The sequence below is a fragment of the Bos javanicus genome, chromosome 10 (genome assembly GCF_032452875.1).
Source record: "Bos javanicus breed banteng chromosome 10, ARS-OSU_banteng_1.0, whole genome shotgun sequence".
In the NCBI taxonomy this organism is placed as follows: Eukaryota; Metazoa; Chordata; class Mammalia; order Artiodactyla; family Bovidae; genus Bos; species Bos javanicus.
Window position 1 is genome coordinate 11,416,153 of NC_083877.1, and position 17,843 is coordinate 11,433,995.

General features: G+C 35.5%; 1 protein-coding gene across 8 annotated transcripts in view; it reads right to left on the reverse strand.

Moving 5' to 3' along the window:
- STYX (serine/threonine/tyrosine interacting protein) overlaps positions 1-17,843 on the reverse strand; it is a 117,173-nt gene that overhangs the window by 79,172 nt on the left and 20,158 nt on the right. For 6 of the 8 annotated variants that reach the window (XM_061430068.1, XM_061430065.1, XM_061430070.1 and 3 more), the window contains 7 exons: positions 17,529-17,582; positions 13,902-13,999; positions 4,997-5,057; positions 4,564-4,600; positions 4,092-4,131; positions 3,950-4,000; positions 2,208-2,280 (listed from right to left, as the gene is read on the reverse strand). In XM_061430068.1, the coding sequence (XP_061286052.1) occupies positions 2,208-2,280; positions 3,950-4,000; positions 4,092-4,131; positions 4,564-4,600; positions 4,997-5,057; positions 13,902-13,999; positions 17,529-17,582 (414 nt within the window). The remainder of the gene's footprint in view (positions 1-2,207; positions 2,281-3,949; positions 4,001-4,091; positions 4,132-4,563; positions 4,601-4,996; positions 5,058-13,901; positions 14,000-17,528; positions 17,583-17,843) is intronic. The other 2 variants (XM_061430067.1, XM_061430071.1) reach the window with 1 other exon arrangement.

Here is a 17,843-nt window from a genome sequence, read left to right on the forward strand (position 1 = left end):
GAGGATAATCAACTGGAAAATTCTTTAAATTTGGTCCTAGAGTTTAGTAAGGTTGCCAATTAAAAACATAAACAGCTTTCCTATAAAAAAAAAATAAGCAATTAGAAAACACACTAGAAAGATATTTGAAAAAACAATTTTAATTATAATGGAGTAAAAGAAAATAGCTAGGAATAAATTTCATAAGAAAAACATATATTTTATACAAGGAAAACTTTAAAACACCAAAGGACATAGAAATTGACTTGAATAAATGGAACATACTCTTAGAAACATACTCTTTGAAAAATTTAAAGGTGTCAATTCTTTCTGCACCCTTTCCAGTAAAGATCACACCACAAAATATGTGTTAAGAACTTGCCAGGAAATTTTCAGAAAGAACATTAATGAGGAAATCTTGATTAAATTACTTAATATAAGTAATACAGACTACTTACAAATATTATAGCATTTAAAACTTTGATACAAAGGCAGCAATAAGCAGATCAATGGAACAAAATACAAAGTCAGAAACAGACTCGTGTGGATTTAAAATTTGGTATATAATAAAAATGGCATTTCAAATCATTGGCTGTGCTGTGCTTAAGTCGCTCAGTCGTGTCCAACTCTTTGCGATCCCATGCACTGTACGTAGCTCACCAGGCTCCTCTGTCCATGGCGAGTCTCCAGGCAAGAACACTGGAGTGGGTTGCCGTGCCCTCCCCCAGGGGATCTTCCCAACCCAGGGAGCAAACTCAAGTCTCCTGCACTGCAGGTGGATTCTTTACTGTCTGAGCCACGAGGGAAGCCTTCAAATCACTGGCTACAGATAAATTTTCTACAAAGAATCCTTACAAACCAATGAGAAAAAGACCAACAACCTGTTAGAAAAACGGGCAAACTACAAGCAGCTGCCACTTTTACCACCATGACAACAATGGTCCAAAAGTTTCATGAAACTTGCTGTTGGTATTGACTAGGTATGGGTAAGTAGGTACTCTTTGTTTCCTGGAGTCTTTTTAAAGGCAATTTAGCAACATCAACTTTCAAATGCCCTCTGACCCAGCAATTCCAGTCTGACCAATTATCTTAGAGGTACATTCACACATGTAAACAAAGATACACCTATTAGGACATTCTTTCCAATGTTGTTTAAAATCATGAAAGACTGGAAACAACTTAAAGCACCATGTATAAGGATGCTATGCTATGCTAAGTCGCTTCAGTCGTGTCCAACTCTTAGTGACCCCATGGACTGCAGCCCACCAGGCTCCTCCGTCCATGGGATTTTCCAGGCAAGAGTACTAGAGTGGGGTGCCATTGCCTTCTCCAATGTATGAGGAACTGGTCACATAAAACTGTGATATACACACACACACACACAAATATTATTAAGGTAGAGCTATATATAATCTTCAAGATACACTATTAAGGAGACTTACTTTTCAAGTATTCTTCTTAAGCATTACTGATTTTCATATTTTTAATCATGACTATTTTTCTCTTTTTAAAATGAAATAAAAACTAAAAGTGAATTAAAAATAAAAACAAAGTAAATTAAGTTTGGTAACTAACACATTTTGTAGCGCTCTTGATATTTCAATGTAAGATTTATTCCTGCATAACTGGATGCAATCAGCTAGAGCACATTCTTTGACTTATGATTTTTCATCTTGGAAAAAATTAATCAGATAATTCACAGGTTTATTTTCTTTTTAGTGTATCTTCTACACATCATCAAAGTGTGAAAGAACATGGAGAAGATAAAGCATATAAAATAGAAAAAGCTGCTATATGTAACACACTTAGAACCAAAATTTTCTTATGCTCTGTATGTAATCAAAATAGAGGGAAAATGGAAGACACGTCTAAGATCAACTATTTTACTTTAGATTTAACAATGTGGTTTTAATCCTTTTTTTCTTGTCAATGGCAGCTTAAAAAAAATACTTTTAAATAGATTTAAACTTGAACAAAGAAATTAGTCAGATTATGGCAATTTTTAAGTATTTACCAAGTACTACAACTAAATCATATGAATACAAGCTTTTAATTATCATACTTTCTGACTGCCTTATTGGAGAAGGAAATGGCAACCCACTCCAGTGTTCTTGCCTGGAGAATCCCAGGTTCAGGGGAGCCTCGTGGGGTCGCACAGGGTCGGACACGACTGAAGCGACTGAGCAGCAGCAGCTGACTGCCTTAAAGAGGAAAAATAGAGAAGTTACCTGAAGTTGATGGACAAATCCAGCATTAGGATTAATACAAAATCTTCTTTCTTGAACATAAGCAAACGCATCTCTGAAAACAAAAAAATAGGAAAACTAAGGCGGTAATATTATTTCATGAATTAATCTCAATTTTTCCAGAATTTATCTAAAGTAGGAACTTACCTAACAATTTACCTAAAACAGAAAATCATAATCAGACAGCTTGTACTACAGAGAGGTAGTGAACTGCAGTGGGAAAATCCTTTGCTCCCCAGCTGTGTTCTAGGGGATACTTTTCAACTTCTCTAAGTTTATTTTTTTCATGTGTAAATTGGGGATCATAACAATTCCTATCTTTAAGCACTACTATGAATATGGAAGATAGTAAGTATAACATATCATGTATAGCATGTGTCACACACACTCCATGTTCAGATTTTATTACTGGTTAAATTAGAAACATATGGACTTCCTTGTGTTGTTGAGATAAAAGTGTCCAGCAGTGTATCTGGCATCTGGCAGAGACCCAATAAATTAAGTTATTATTTGCTGACATGGCACCAAATAATAAAAAATATATATAAAACAAAATCTACCAAGCATTAATCTTTTCAATGAAATAAACACAAAACATTTGTATTCAAATAATATTTAAGAACACCTTTAAGCAAATTTTTCCATTATAATTTTAAGATAAAAATACCAAATGAAATAAAAGATTTGAATGTCCACTATGTGTCAGGCATGTGGATCCAATGTTGAACACAGCTCAAATGGACAAGGTTAACGGAGTACACAGCATAAGAACGGAAGGTTTATACAGACGTGTCATGTGAAGTTTCACTGGCAACATTTAGAATTATTAAGGATCAGAAACCTCTGAGAGCTTTTTAGGGTAAGGTGAAATATGATTTTATCTTTTGAAACAATCATTTTGACTGCAGTGTGAAGAACAGAACAGACTAGAGAAAGAAAGAAAACACAAGACCACTAAGATAACTACTGGAAGAGCTTGTATTAGGGAGATTAAATAATGAAACATGACTAGAGCTTGATTAGGGAGATTCAATAATGAGAAAGAGCCAGAATCAAGGAAAATTTTAGGACATAAAACAGAATTTGGTAATGGATCAGTCTGGGACATGAGTGCAAGAGTATCAATGACTACAGTAGATTTGTAACTTGTACAAGATACTCTAAGAAAGGAAATACTGTACATTGGCCAGCTTTGTTTTAGGGTGAAATGCACATTAGCCTCTCTCTCCCTTTCATCTATGCAATATGCTTGGAAAAGATGATTTTGCGTAAAACAAATAATAAATTGTGAATAGACAATAAAACAATTCTTAAGCAATTTTTCACCCAACTACTGTTAAAGGAAAACATAATAAATTAACCTTTTAAACAAAGAAAGCAATTACATCTTTGTCTAATAAGAATTTTAAAACTTAGATAAACCAATTTCCTAGTAGTAAGCAAGCAGTTTTCCATGGGTTACTCCAACTGTAATTATCTTGGGTTTTTAAAATAATAAGAGAACTAGCTTCATAAAGTAACAAAATAGCCTAAGTGGATCTATACAAGGTAGACCAGCTACAGAGGTTAAGAGACTAACCACAGGATAAAAGGGACTGATTAATCAACCATAACTAGATGACAAAAATCAAGAGATTATTAACTTCCAGTGCCCAAACTGTCTCCATTAAGCTTCATTTTAATGAGAATTTAAACTTTGGCTAGGTTTCAGAATACTTTCTTACCTGTACTTCATTCCAAATGTTTCCATAATGTATGCAATAACAAAGGCAGCACTAAAGAGGGGGAAAATATTTTAGAAAAAAAACAGAAAACATACTCATTAATTAAATGCTGGAGAAAGAAAGATTATTGCTAACATCATACCTCCTGGAGATCCCTGCATTCCCATGGACAAGAACTTTTCCTGAAAAACAAGAAATAGTTATTCTGATAGAAAGATACCTGATGCAGCAGCTAAAATATACTGAAACCATGTATCATACCACAGTAAAATAAATCTTATCTTAAGCATTTTATGTATTCTGTATACACAACTTGGATACTTACTAATTTTCAAATCCTTGAATTTATTTATATTAACTGTGTGGAGACTACAATAGACTTTTAGATTAAAAAGATTTAAAGCTGACAATATGAAAATAGTTCTATAGAGATATTTAAGAAAGTCTATCCAAATGAAGTAAGTTTTGGGAAATTTGGAAAGTCTATTATACATAATTATAATTTTCATATTCATTTAAGACTAAATGAATTTAGTCTTAAATAACTAAAAATTAACTATAATGAATAATTTCCTAAAAATAAACATAAGTTAAATGAAAGAAAAATTACTTACCTCCACTTTGTAAGCTCTCATCAATAAATTCTTTTGTCTGAAGGAAAAAGACAGTGTGTTATAATAAAATATATGGAGTAACATAAGCATAAAATACAAACATATATACACAAAACAAAATATACTGAAAATATTTTCCTGCTTATTTGAATAAAAATTACCTTGCATCAAAAATTTCCAAAATGCCACAAATACCATTATTATAAGTTTAAATATTTTGCATTTAAGAAATCTGAAATATAATTTCTCAAATATTTTGAGATCATAAAAAAGATTTTTAAAATAGTCAATTTTCTTTAAAATACAATCCCACAATTTTCAGACATTACAAGTAATAGCAGAATAGGAGAAAATCATGTCCCATTAAGTTTTAAAAGCACAATTAAGAAAGCAAATCATAAATATTAAATGATATTAAAATATTGTTACCTACCATGGGGAAAAAACGTATTATATTTTCAACCGGATTATCTGCAATATCCAAGACTAAATATCTGAAAATAGAATATTGTGTGATTAAGCACACTTTCAGATAAAACTCTTCATATATAAAAAATACAAAAATTTCTTGACAACCATGAAAGTAACTTTCAAAATATCATATTCCCAAGGACCAAGCCATATATTTTATAATGCTTGAAGGCACAGCATTTAAAGCCCTAAATAACAGTTAACACATTAACATTTCTCTGATATCTTACGTATAAAAAAAAATCTATCTTCTTAAAATAGAAAAATCATAAACGGTAAGAAATTTTCCTCTAGATCAGAGTAGACCTAGAAAATAAAGACAAAAATTGCCTATTTTCTCCTCTTTGTTATTCTTCCATTTCTAGCAACTTCCCTAAGACTAGAAGAGTTTTCTTTGGATGGCCCTGCCACCCTTCCTCACAACCCTACAGAGGACAATTCAGAGACAGACCAAAGCCTGACAGAGAAAAAACTGACAGGAATAGAATGCAGCAGTCTGACAGAGCCGTGAGTCAAACATTCATTGTCTGAACTAACCTACAACAGAGGACAACTAACCTGTCCTCAAATTTTACACTTGAAAAACATTTAAAATAAGTCATTTCAATATACAAGCCTTACTTTTGTGAAAAACTGCCATTTCTGGAAATCTGCTGGCAGTTCAATGGTTAGGACTCGGTGCTTTCACTGTCAGGGACAGGGACAGGGACAGTTCCCCTGGTCGGGGAACTAAGATCCTGCAAGCCTTGTCATACAGCCTCAACAACTGCTCCCCTCACCCCACCCCCAACCAAAAAACAAAGAAAACTTTCATTTCTAACCCATCCAAGACCATCTGTTTATTAACACAACTTAGTTAAGTAATTGAGTTATAAAATCAAAATGTAAAGTCAATATTGCTTTAATAATTACTTTGGTGGTAGCAACTTCAATAAACTCAGGACTTATCACAGAGAAGCTATACCCAGGACGTTTTGGCACTAACAACAAAAATTAGAAAGGTATAGTATGGCATTTTAAAATATAACATTGTCATTTTCTTTAATATATACAAGTCTAAATGTGTGTATACATGATGTGCATGCAAGCGTGCACTATAAGCTGCTTCAGTCGTGTTCAACTCTTTGCCACCCTATGGACTGTAGCCCACCAGGCTCCTCTATCCATGGGGATTCTCCAGGCAAGGATACTAGAGTGGGTTGCCATGCCCTTCTCCAGGGGACCTTCCTGACTCAGGGATCGAACCTGTGTCTCCTATGTCTCCTGCATTAGCAGGTGGATTCTTTACCACTAGTGCCACCTGGGAAGCCAGTGTATACATGAAACACACACATAACACAAAAAATTTAGAAGGAAATTTAACAAAATGTTAATGTCAAGCTCCTCTGGGTTGTGGAATTATGGCTGGGTTTTTAAATATTTCTCTTGGTGTTATTCTGTATTTTCATAAATATGTATAAAGAACAAGTGTATCTTCTGCAACTGGAAAAAACTCAATCTATTTCATTTTAGATTACATGCAACCCCTTTTTAAAACTAATTTTCTTTAACTGAAAAATGTGTATGCACAGTAAAAAATTCTAACAGCATAAAGATATCTGCAATGAAAACTAGGTTTCCCTACCATCCCAGACCCTAAATTTCCCTTCCCAGAAATAACCACTGTCAAGTTTCTAGTCTGTCAGTCCAGAAGTTTCCTATACAAGAATAATGCTTAATGTACTGCACATACTTTAAACACCTGGAGAGTACACATGTGGCTCTGCATCTTGTTTCCTTCATGCAATAAATTGTAAAGATAGTCTATATCAGCACATACACAAATATTCCATTCTTTTGCATGACTACATAGTCTATTATGTATTCACAAAATATATTTTAAGAGTATTTTACACTGAGGGACATTCAGGTTGCTTTCATTTTTACAAAAATAAAGCAGAACATTAAAAGATTTCTAACATATACGGTTTTATACTAATACTTCTAGAATGATATCCAAAGAAGAGTTAACAGTACCTGCCTCCTAGCCAGGGATAAATTAGGTAGCTGGGTTTAGGGAAGGAAAGAAACCTTTCTTCTCATACCTTTTTGACCCTTTGGTCTTTGTATCATGTGTAATATATGCTTTGTTTTTTAAGTGAAGCCAAAATAAAGAACATTAAAAACCATCAGATGCTCAACCTCATCATTTTAAGATAAATGTGAAAGGCAAACTAAAACTACACAACACAATTTTTACTCCAGGAGATCACAAAGCTGAAGGGCCATTTACTCCAGATCAGGTGGTGAAGGGGCTTGCGATAAGGCAATGAAGCTACCAGCGAGGCCATGTAGGGCTAACCAAGAGAGACGGGTCATAGTGAAGAGTGAAGAGTTCTGACAAAATGTGGTCCACCGGAGGAGGAAAAGGTAAACTACTCCAGTGTTTCTGTCAGAAGAACCCCACGGACACTATGAAAAGACAAAAAGATATGACACCGGAAGACGAGCCTCCAGGTTGGAAGGTGTCCAATATGTTACTAGGGAAGAGCAGAGGGCAATTACTAATAGCTCCAGAAAGAATAAAGTGCCTGGGCCAAAGTGGAAATGACACTCAGTTGTGGATGTGTCTGGTAGTGAAAGTAAAGTCCAATGCCATAAGGAACAATACTGCATAGGAACCTGGAATATTAGGTCCATCAATCAAGGTAAACTGGACACAGTCAAGCAGGAGATGGCAAGATTGAACACTGACATCTTAGGAATCAGTGAACTAAAATGGACTGGAATGGGTGAATTTAATTCAGATGACCATTATATCAACTACTATGGGCAAGAATTCCTTAGAAGAAATGAAGTAGTCCTCAAAGCCAAAAAAGAGTTCAAATTGCAGTACTTGGGTACAACCTCAAAAATGACAGAATGATCCTGCTTCGTCCCCAAGGCAAGCCACTCAACATCAGTCATCCAAATCGATGCCCCAACCAACTGATATTGAATAAGCTGAAGACAATCAGTTCTACAAAGACCTGGAACACTTCCTAGAACTAACACCAAAAAATGATGTCCTTTTCACCATAAGGGACTGGAATACAAAAGTAGGGAATCAAGAGATACCCAGAATAACAGGCAAGTTTGGCCTTGGAATACAAAATGAAGCATGGCAAAGGATAAAAGAGTTTTGCCAAGAGAACACGCTGGTCATAGTAAGCACCCTTTTCCAAAAACCCAAGAGATGACTCTACACATGGACATCACCAGATAGTCAACACCAAAATCATACTATGTTCTTTGCAGCTGAAGACAGAGAAGGTCTATACAGTCAGCAAAAACAGGACCTACCTGGAACTGACTGTGGCTCTGATCATGAGCTCCTTATAGCAAAATTCAGCTTAAATTGAAGAAAGTGGGGAAAACCATCAGGCCATTCAGTTACGACTGAAATCAATTCCCTTATGATTATACAGTGAGGTGACAAATAGACTCAAGGGATTAGATCTGGTGGACAGAGTGTCTGAAGAACTATGGATGGAGGTTCATAACATGGTACAAGAGGCAATAACCAAAAACATCTCAAAGAAAAAGAAATGCAAGAAGGAAAAGTAGTTCTCTGAGGAGGCTTTACAAATAGCTGAGGAAAGAAGAGAAGTGAAAGGCAAGGAAGAAAGGTATATCCAACTGAATGCAGAATTTCAGAGAATAGCAAGGAGAGATAAGAAGGCCTTCTTCAATGAACAATGCAAAGAAACAGAGGAAACAACAGAATGGACTAGAGATCTCTTCAAGAAAACTAGAGATATCAAGGCAACATTTCACACAACAATGGTCACAATAAAGGACAGAACTGTAAGGACCAAACCAAAGCGGAAGAGATTAAGAAGAGGTGGCAAGAATACACAGAATAACTATACAAATAAGGTCTTAATATCCTGGATATCCACAATGGTGAGGCCACTCACCTAGAGCAGGATATCCTGGAGTGTGAAGTAAAGTGAGCCTAAGGAAGCACTACTAAGAACAAAGCTAGTAGTGTGTGTTAGTTGCTCAATTATGTTCAACTCTCTGAGACCCCATGGACTGCAGCCTGCCAGGCTCCTCTATCCATGGAATTCTCCAGGCAAGAATACTGGAGTGGGTTGCCATTCTTTTCTCCAGAGGATCTTCCCAACCCAGGGATCAAACCTGCGTCTCTTATATCTCCTGCTTTGGGAGGCAGGTTCTTTACCACTAGTGTCACCTGGGAAGCCTAAAGCTAGTAGAAGTGATGGAATTCCAGCTGAGCTATTTAAAACCCTAAAAGATGATGCTGTTAAAGTGCTGCACTAAATATGACAGCAAATTTGGAAAACTCAGCAGTGGTCACAGGACTGGAAAAGGTCAGTTTTCATTCCAATTTCAAAGAAGGGTAATGCCAAAGAATGCTCAAACTACCATACAATTCTGCTCATTTCACATGCTAGTAAGGTTATATTCAAAATCCTTCACGCTAGGCTTAAACAGTATGTGAACTGAGAATTTCCAGACGTACAAGCTGGATTTAGAAAAGGCAGAAGAACTGGAGATCAAATTGACAACATTTACTGGATCATGGAGAAAGCAAGGGAGTTCCAGAAAAAACATCTATTTCTACTTCTTTAAACTTTGACTGTGTGGATCACAGCAAACTGTGGAAAATTCTTGAAGAGATGGGAATACAAGACCACCTTAGCTGCCTCCTGAGAAACCTGTATGCAGGGCAAGAAGCAATAGTTAGAAATGGAAATGGAAAAACTGATTGGCTTAGAACTGGAAAAGGAGACAACAAGGCTGTATATTGTCACCCTGATTATTTAACTTATATGTAGACTACATCTTGTGAAATGTGGGGCTGGATGAACAACAAGCTGGAATCAAAGACTGCCAAGAAAAATGTCAACAATCTTAGATATGCAGATGATACCACTCTAATGTCAGGAAATGAAGAGGAACTAAAGGGCCTCTTAATGAGGGTGAAAGAGGAGAGTGAAAAAGTTGGCTTAAAATTCAACATTCAAAAACTAAGATTATGGCATCCAGTGCCATCATTTCATGGCAAACAGAAGGGGAAAAAGTGAAAGCAGTGGCAGATTTTATTTTCCTGGAGTCCAAAATCACTGCATGGTATAGTGACCACAGCCATGAAATTAAAAGACACTTGCTCTTTGGAAGAAGAGCTACGACAAACCTAGACAGCATATTAAAAAGCAAAACCATCATTTTGCTGACAAAGGTCCCTACGGTCAAAGCTATGGTTTTTCCAGTAGTAAAGACTAATAGAGTTTTGCCAAGAAAATGTACTGGTCATAACAAACACACTCTTCCAACACCACAAGAGAAGACTCTATACATGGACGTCACCAGATGGTCAACACCAAAATCAGATTGATTATATTCTTTGCAGCCAAAGACGGAGAAGCTCTACACAGTCAGCAAAAACAAGACCAGGAGCTAACTGTGGCTAAGATCATGAACTCCTTATTGCCAAATTCAGACTTAAATTGAAGACAGTAGGGAAAACCACTAGACCATTCAGGTATGACCTAAATCAAATCCCTTATGATTATACAGTGCAAGTGAGAAATAGATTTAAGGGCCTAGATCTGATAGAGTGCCTGATGAACTATGGACTGAGGTTCGTGACATTATACAGGAGACAGGGATCAAGACCATCCCCATGGAAAAGAAATGCAAAAAAGCAAAATGGCTGTCTGGGGAGGCCTTACAAATAGCTGTGAAAAGAAGAGAAGCAAAAAGCAAAGGAGAAAAGGAAAGATATAAGCATCTGAATGCAGAGTTCCAAAGAATAGCAAGAAGAGATAAGAAAGCCTTCTTCAGTGATCAATGCAAAGAAACAGAGGAAAATAACAGAATGGGAAAGACGAGAGATCTCTTCAAGAAAATGAGAGATACCAAGGGAACATTTCATGCTAAGATGGGCTGGATAAAGGACAGAAATGGTACGGACCTAACAGAAGCAGAAGATATTAAGAAGAGATGGCAAGAATACACAGAAGAACTGTACAAAAAGATCTTCACAACCCAGATAATCACAATGGTGTGATCACTGACCTAGAGCCAGACATCCTGGAATGTGAAGTCAAGTGGGCCTTAGAAAGCATCACTACGAACAAAGCTAGTGGAGGTGACGGAATTCCAGTTGAGCTCTTTCAAATCCTGAAAGATGATGCCGTGAAAGTGCTGCACTCAATATGCCAGCAAATTTGGAAAACTCAGCAGTGGCCACAGGACTGGAAAAGGTCAGTTTTCATTCCAATCCCAAAGAAAGGAAATGCCAAAGAATGTTCAAACTACTGCACAATTGCACTCATCTCACATACTAGTAAAGTAATGCTCAAAATTCTCCAAGCCAGGCTTCAGCAATATGTGAACCGTGAACTTCCTGATGTTCAAGCTGGTTTTAGAAAAGGCAGAGGAACCAGAGATCAAATTGCCAACATCCACTGGATCATGGAAAAAGCAAGAGAGTTCCAGAAGAACATCTATTTCTGCTTTATTGACTATGCCAAAGCCTTTGACTGTGTGGATCACAACAAACTGTGGAAAATTCTGAAAGAGATGGGAATACCAGACCACCTGATCTGCCTCTTGAGAAATTTGTATGCAGGTCAGGAAGCAACAGTTAGAACTGGACATGGAACAACAGACTGGTTCCAAATAGGAAAAGGAGTTCATCAAGGCTGTATATTGTCACCCTGCTTATTTAACTTCTATGCAGAGTACATCATGAGAAATGCTGGACTGGAAGAAACACAAGCTGGAATCAAGATTGCCGGGAGAAATATCAATAACCTCCGATATGCAGATGACACCACCCTTATGGCAGAAAGTGAAGAGGAACTCAAAAGCCTCTTGATGAAAGTGAAAGTGGAGAGTGAAAAAGTTGGCTTAAAGCTCAACATTCAGAAAAGAAGATCATGGCATCCGGTCCCATCACTTCATGGGAAATAGATGGGGAAACAGTGGAAACAGTGTCAGACTTTATTTTTCTGGGCTCCAAAATCACTGCAGATGGTGACTGCAGCCATGAAATTAAAAGATGCTTACTCTTTGGAAGGAAAGTTATGACCAACCTAGATAGCATATTCAAAAGCAGAGACATTACTTTGCCAACAAAGGTTCATCTAGTCAAGGCTATGGTTTTTCCTGTGGTCACGTATGGATGTGAGAGTTGGACTGTGAAGAAGGCTGAGCGCCGAAGAATTGATGCTTTTGAACTGTGGTGTTGGAGAAGACTCTTGAGAGTCCCTTGGACTGCAAGGAGATCCAACCAGTCCATTCTGAAGGATATCGGCCCTGGGATTTCTTTGGAAGGAATGATGCTAAAGCTGAAACTCCAGTACTTTGGCCACCTCATGCGAAGAGTTGACTCATTGGAAAAGACTCTGATGCTGGGAGGGATTGGGGGCAGGAGGAGAAGGGGACCAGAGAGGATGAGATGGCTGGATGGCGTCACTGACTCAATGGACGTGAGTCTGGGTGAACTCCGGGAGTTGGTGATGGACAGGGAGGCCTGGCGTGCTGCGATTCATGGGGCTGCAAAGAGTCGGACACGACTGAGCAACTGAACTGAACTGATGTACATATATGAGAGCTGAACCATAAAGACTTAGTGATGAAGAACTGATGCTTTCTAATTGTAGTGCTGGAGAAGACTCTTGAGAGTCCCTTGGACTGCAGGGAGATCAAACCAGTCAATCCTAAAAAACCTCAAACCTGAATATTCATTGGAAGGACTGATGATGAAGCTGTAGCTCCAGTACCTTGGCTACTATGCAAAGAGCTAACTTACTGGAAAAGACCCTGATGCTGGGAAAGATTGAAAGCAAAGGGACAAGGGGGCAGCAGAGGATTAGATGATTAAGATAGCACCACTGACTCAATGGACATGAATTTGAGTGAACTCCAATAGACAGTGGAGGACAGGGGAGCCTGGTGTGCTACAGTCCATGGATTGCAAAAAGTCAGACATGAACTAGCAAATGAACAAGATTGGAAAAAATTAAAAATATTTTATAATTCTGTCTGAGAGAGATACCAAGGAAGGAGTCACTGTCATTTACTTTGCACTGGGAATGCAAACTGATGCAACTCAAGGGAGGGCAATTTGTAACATCTATTAAAATTTAAATGCTCACATTCTTTAATCCAGTCATTCTACTACAAATTTATCCTACTGATATATTCACATATGAATTAAATGACATAGAGGGATAGTCACTACATTAGCAATAGTCTGGAAACAATCTAAATGTCTAACAATAGGAGATAGTTTGAATAGATTTTAGTAGAGTAATACAATAGATTACTGTCTACTTAAAAAGAACAACACAGGAATTCTCTGGTGGGCTAGTGGTTAGTATTCCAGGCTGTCATTGATGTGGCCCAGTTGGTCGGGGAACTGAGGTTCTACCAGCCAGAAGATGCAATGAAGAAAAAAAAAAAAGAAGAATGTAGCTAAGTAATAATATGAAGCAATCTCCTAAATACATAATTTTTTTTAAAAAGCCTAAGTTGATCTGTGAATATATATGTAACATAAATCTAAAAAGATACTCAAAAAGAAGTAACAATAGATACTTGTAGTGAGGGGAATAGACTATTTATAGGACAGGAATAGGGAAACTACTTTTCAGTATACATTCTTTTGAACATTTAGAATTCTACATTATGTGCATAAATTACTTATTTAAAATATTTTAAGGGAAGTTTATTCTTTAAATGATGTACTGTATGACCCATCTTTATAAAACATATATATACAGAAGTCCAATATAATAAAATCAATTTAAAATAAAAACATTACATGTTTGATACCCATAACATTTTTATGTTATATCAACAATTCTTACCTAAATAATTGTTGAAAGTTGGGTTTAATAAAGTTTGCTTCAATATTTTGTCGTATACATATTATATGAGTTATTCCATGTTTCTGTAGTATAGGTAGCTATTAAAAAAAAGAGAAATAGTTTGAAATACAAAACATCATCTTACTGTAATAGAGATCTGAAAATACATAGGACTCAACTTTATAGTTAGTATAGCCACATCTGAGCTTTAAATACAGGGAATCAAAGCTAATTTCATAATAACATGCTTAAAGTCATCAGCAAAATATTTCAATGATTCAAGATAAACACACTACATGTTCTCAAAAGGCTTATAGAATTATTTTATATCTATAATTTTAGAGTTTGATATGACCTTAAAGATAATTTATTTGGGAAACAATACTCTACCTTCATTATATATATTAACCCTTTGACCTTTATATTATGTATAACATACTTTATTTATAATTTACATTTATATACTCTTTATTTATTTTTAATACTATATAGTGGTTAAAGGCATGGGCTACGTACAGAGTCATGAGCTATGGAGTCCAAGCTCTAGATCCCAGCTCTGCTAATGACCTGAGCACTGTGGCTCAATTTTCTCACGTGAAAACTAGGAAAACACTACCTATTCACTGAATAGTTGTGAGAATTCTATAAGATAATCTTTGGAGTAGTGGCTGGGACACATAGCAAGTTTTTTTAGTAAATGGCAGTTATATATATTGGTTACAATTCTTATTTATTAGAGAGAACTACTCTAACATAAACAGTTATTCAACATTTCTGACCTAGTTAATAGCAGTGCTGGAGCCCAAATCTCTAGACTGCTCTCTGCATCTCCCAGGACACTTTTTCTATTTTAAGCCAGAATTAATTTATACAATTCACAAAAACTAACTTCTAGGTTTTAAAAATTCTCCTAAAGTTAAAACTGGCGACTCCAAAGTATTCTGTGGTGCTTTGTGGCTCTATATTTAAAGAAATTTAACATGATAACTCTAAAAACTGTTAAGTTTTTATTTGTAAGTGACCATAGGCTTCAGTGAAATTTACAGACAACATGTTATTTAAATAGTTAGAATATGTATGCCATCAGTGACTTTGTTCACTGATTCATGCTAACTATGTGTAAAGCAGTGCCTGGAACACAGTTGTTGTTCAATAATTACATGTTCAAGAAATGAATGAACAAATCATGATGAATCAGAATTATTAATAAGCCTGTGTTTTCTATTTTCAGTTTATAATCCTATATATTTAATTCCCTTTCTATATTAATAGAACAGTAATACTAATAATGCATAAAAAAGTTCAAGAATAATTTCTACTTATTACAGATCAAATGCTTGTGTCTCCCTAAAATTCCTATGTTGAAGCCCTAACCTCCAAGGTAATATTAGTTTGTGGGGCCTTTGGGAGGTAATTAGATATAAATGAGGCTATGAGGTGGAGTACCCATGCTGGAATTAGTGCTCTTACAAGAGGAAGAGGGATCAGAGCTTCATCCCTCTGCCATGTGAGACTACCTCAAGAAGGCAGCAAACCATGAAGAGGGCCCTCACCAAAACTTAACCATGATGGTGCCCTCATCTCAAACTTCCCAGCCTCCAGAACTGTGAGAAATAAATGTCTGTGGCTGAGACCATCCACTCGATGGTATTTTATTATAGCAGCCTAAGCCAAGAAAGTGTTGTTTCTAAATGTTAATTTTTGCAGCAAAATTTCCTATGTCTGGCATAGATTACAGTTCAGTTATCTTTGTATTTCCTGAATACATCCTGAGACAGGGGAAAGGAGGTTAAGAATTTGGTAGGATTAATAATAAATCAATGTTTCATATTCACATTTATAGAACCTCCAAAGTGAATTCAATATTCATTCACTTGTCTATCACTGATCTATGATATGTGAACTTTTCGTACCTACTCTATGAATATGAGAAACTACAAGAAGACATATATAATCAGGGATAAAACCTGTTTGTTTTAACAAACTTGGAAGGCACATTAGATTACTAAGTAAAAACAAACCTTAAGACGGAACCCAAATATAATAGCACATAAATTTTTTTTTTCGTTTTCAACAGACTTTTATTTATACAAACTATAACCTTATCTCACAAACAGAAAAAATTTTGTAAAAAGAAACAGTTCACTACCTACAAAGACCCTAAATATGTCCCTTTTATTAAAACTGTATTTGAATGTAATAAAAGGCCAAACTAAATGAGTTTATAAGGAGCTTATTCCTTAAGGATTTTTTATTTCTATTACTCTTCTGCTATTACTGTTTAAGATGATATGAAAAGAAATATGGGCTGAACTATAATGATTTATGGTGGGAAATAATCAAATTTTGCCATAGAAGCTTTTCTGCAATCTAATGAGACCATGGTGAAGTTAGGAGGGAAGAGGTTTTGAGACAATGTATCTGTAAACAAATACTTACAAATTAATATGACAAACAGTATAATATATATATTTATAAAGCACAGTGAGAATACCAAAAGCAAATAGTCTAAAATCATTCTGAATCCCAGTATTTGTGAATATTACATTATTTGGGCAATAACTGTGTTTTTACAAAGTAGATCACATTTAAGTCTATAGTTATCTACCATATCCTTTTCTAAGTACTTATTTAGATATATATTTTTATCAACATCCCACCTTCTCAACTTAGTTGCAGGCCATCAAATTACTACTATTATTCTTAGATATGCCTCAACAGTCAAAAAGCTTTCCAGTTTCAAAATGAATGACATTAACTTTAAAAAACAAAACGTCCCATCACCTAAAGTTCATAAATATTACCAAATTATTTCAAAAAAGTTTTTAATTCTAAAGTTTTTAAAAAAAACCTATGCAGGTATCAAACCGACTTCTAAATAGGCAGGGTATTAGGGAAAACATCTGTGATATAATGTTGTATATTATAATTCAAAGAGAATTAGCATTGCCATAATTCATAGGGCTGAATCCTCTAGGAATTGGTAACACTGCTATTAATACATATATCTGAATGAGATCTACCCTTTCAATTGTGTAACTAAAGAAATACATTTCAGTGTAAATATACAGGACACCTAGATATATAATACAATACTTTACAACCTGGAGGTTCTAGATCTCCATAGTTTGGAAAAACAGAAATAAAATTTGAGTCACTTCAATTAAAATATGTGGGTTCTATGAATGTATTTGTACACGCTCATCACGCACATTCTATTTTACCCTTTAACTAATATGTAAAATAATCTTATTTGGGGATTTAATTACATCTCATATTTCTCAGAAACTATGATTAGCAATTGCAGATGTCCAATATCCAGATTAGCAATTCCAGGTATCTTGGAAGGTAAATAAATTATTAAAGGTCAGTTTGGGTAAGTATTTTAAGCACATGGATTTCATGAGGAAAATAAAAATATAAAACCTCACTTGTGATTTGTGGTTAAACACTTGAGAATCACTGGTCCATTAAAATTTCAAAAGAAGTAGGTACTCCAGAGTCACAATTACTGCTAATATGCAATATCAGTGGCCCTTCCTCAAACAAAACTCTTTCTACTACAAAAACTCACCCGAAAAAGTTGGTTAATAAGGTCTATTGATGAATCTAATTTAAAGTTCTTACCTTGCTTTTCATGGCAGAAGAATATGGGCCTAAAAACAAACCAGGCAGAATTTCCTAGAAAAAAATATTGAGCTATTTACCACCAGCAATTTAAATCTATACAAAACACGTACCATGTAAGTATTTTCATAGCTGTTATAATAATTTGCTAAAAAGTTTATTATTTAGGGAGAATTTTCTAGCAACACTGAGCAAATGACTGGGAAGAGAAATGCAGATGTGCTTTATATAACATGATGACACATTTAAAATTTAAATTAATTCTGAAAAGTCAGGTATTTGAACTTCCATAGTGCTTTTTTATAAGCAGTCTGA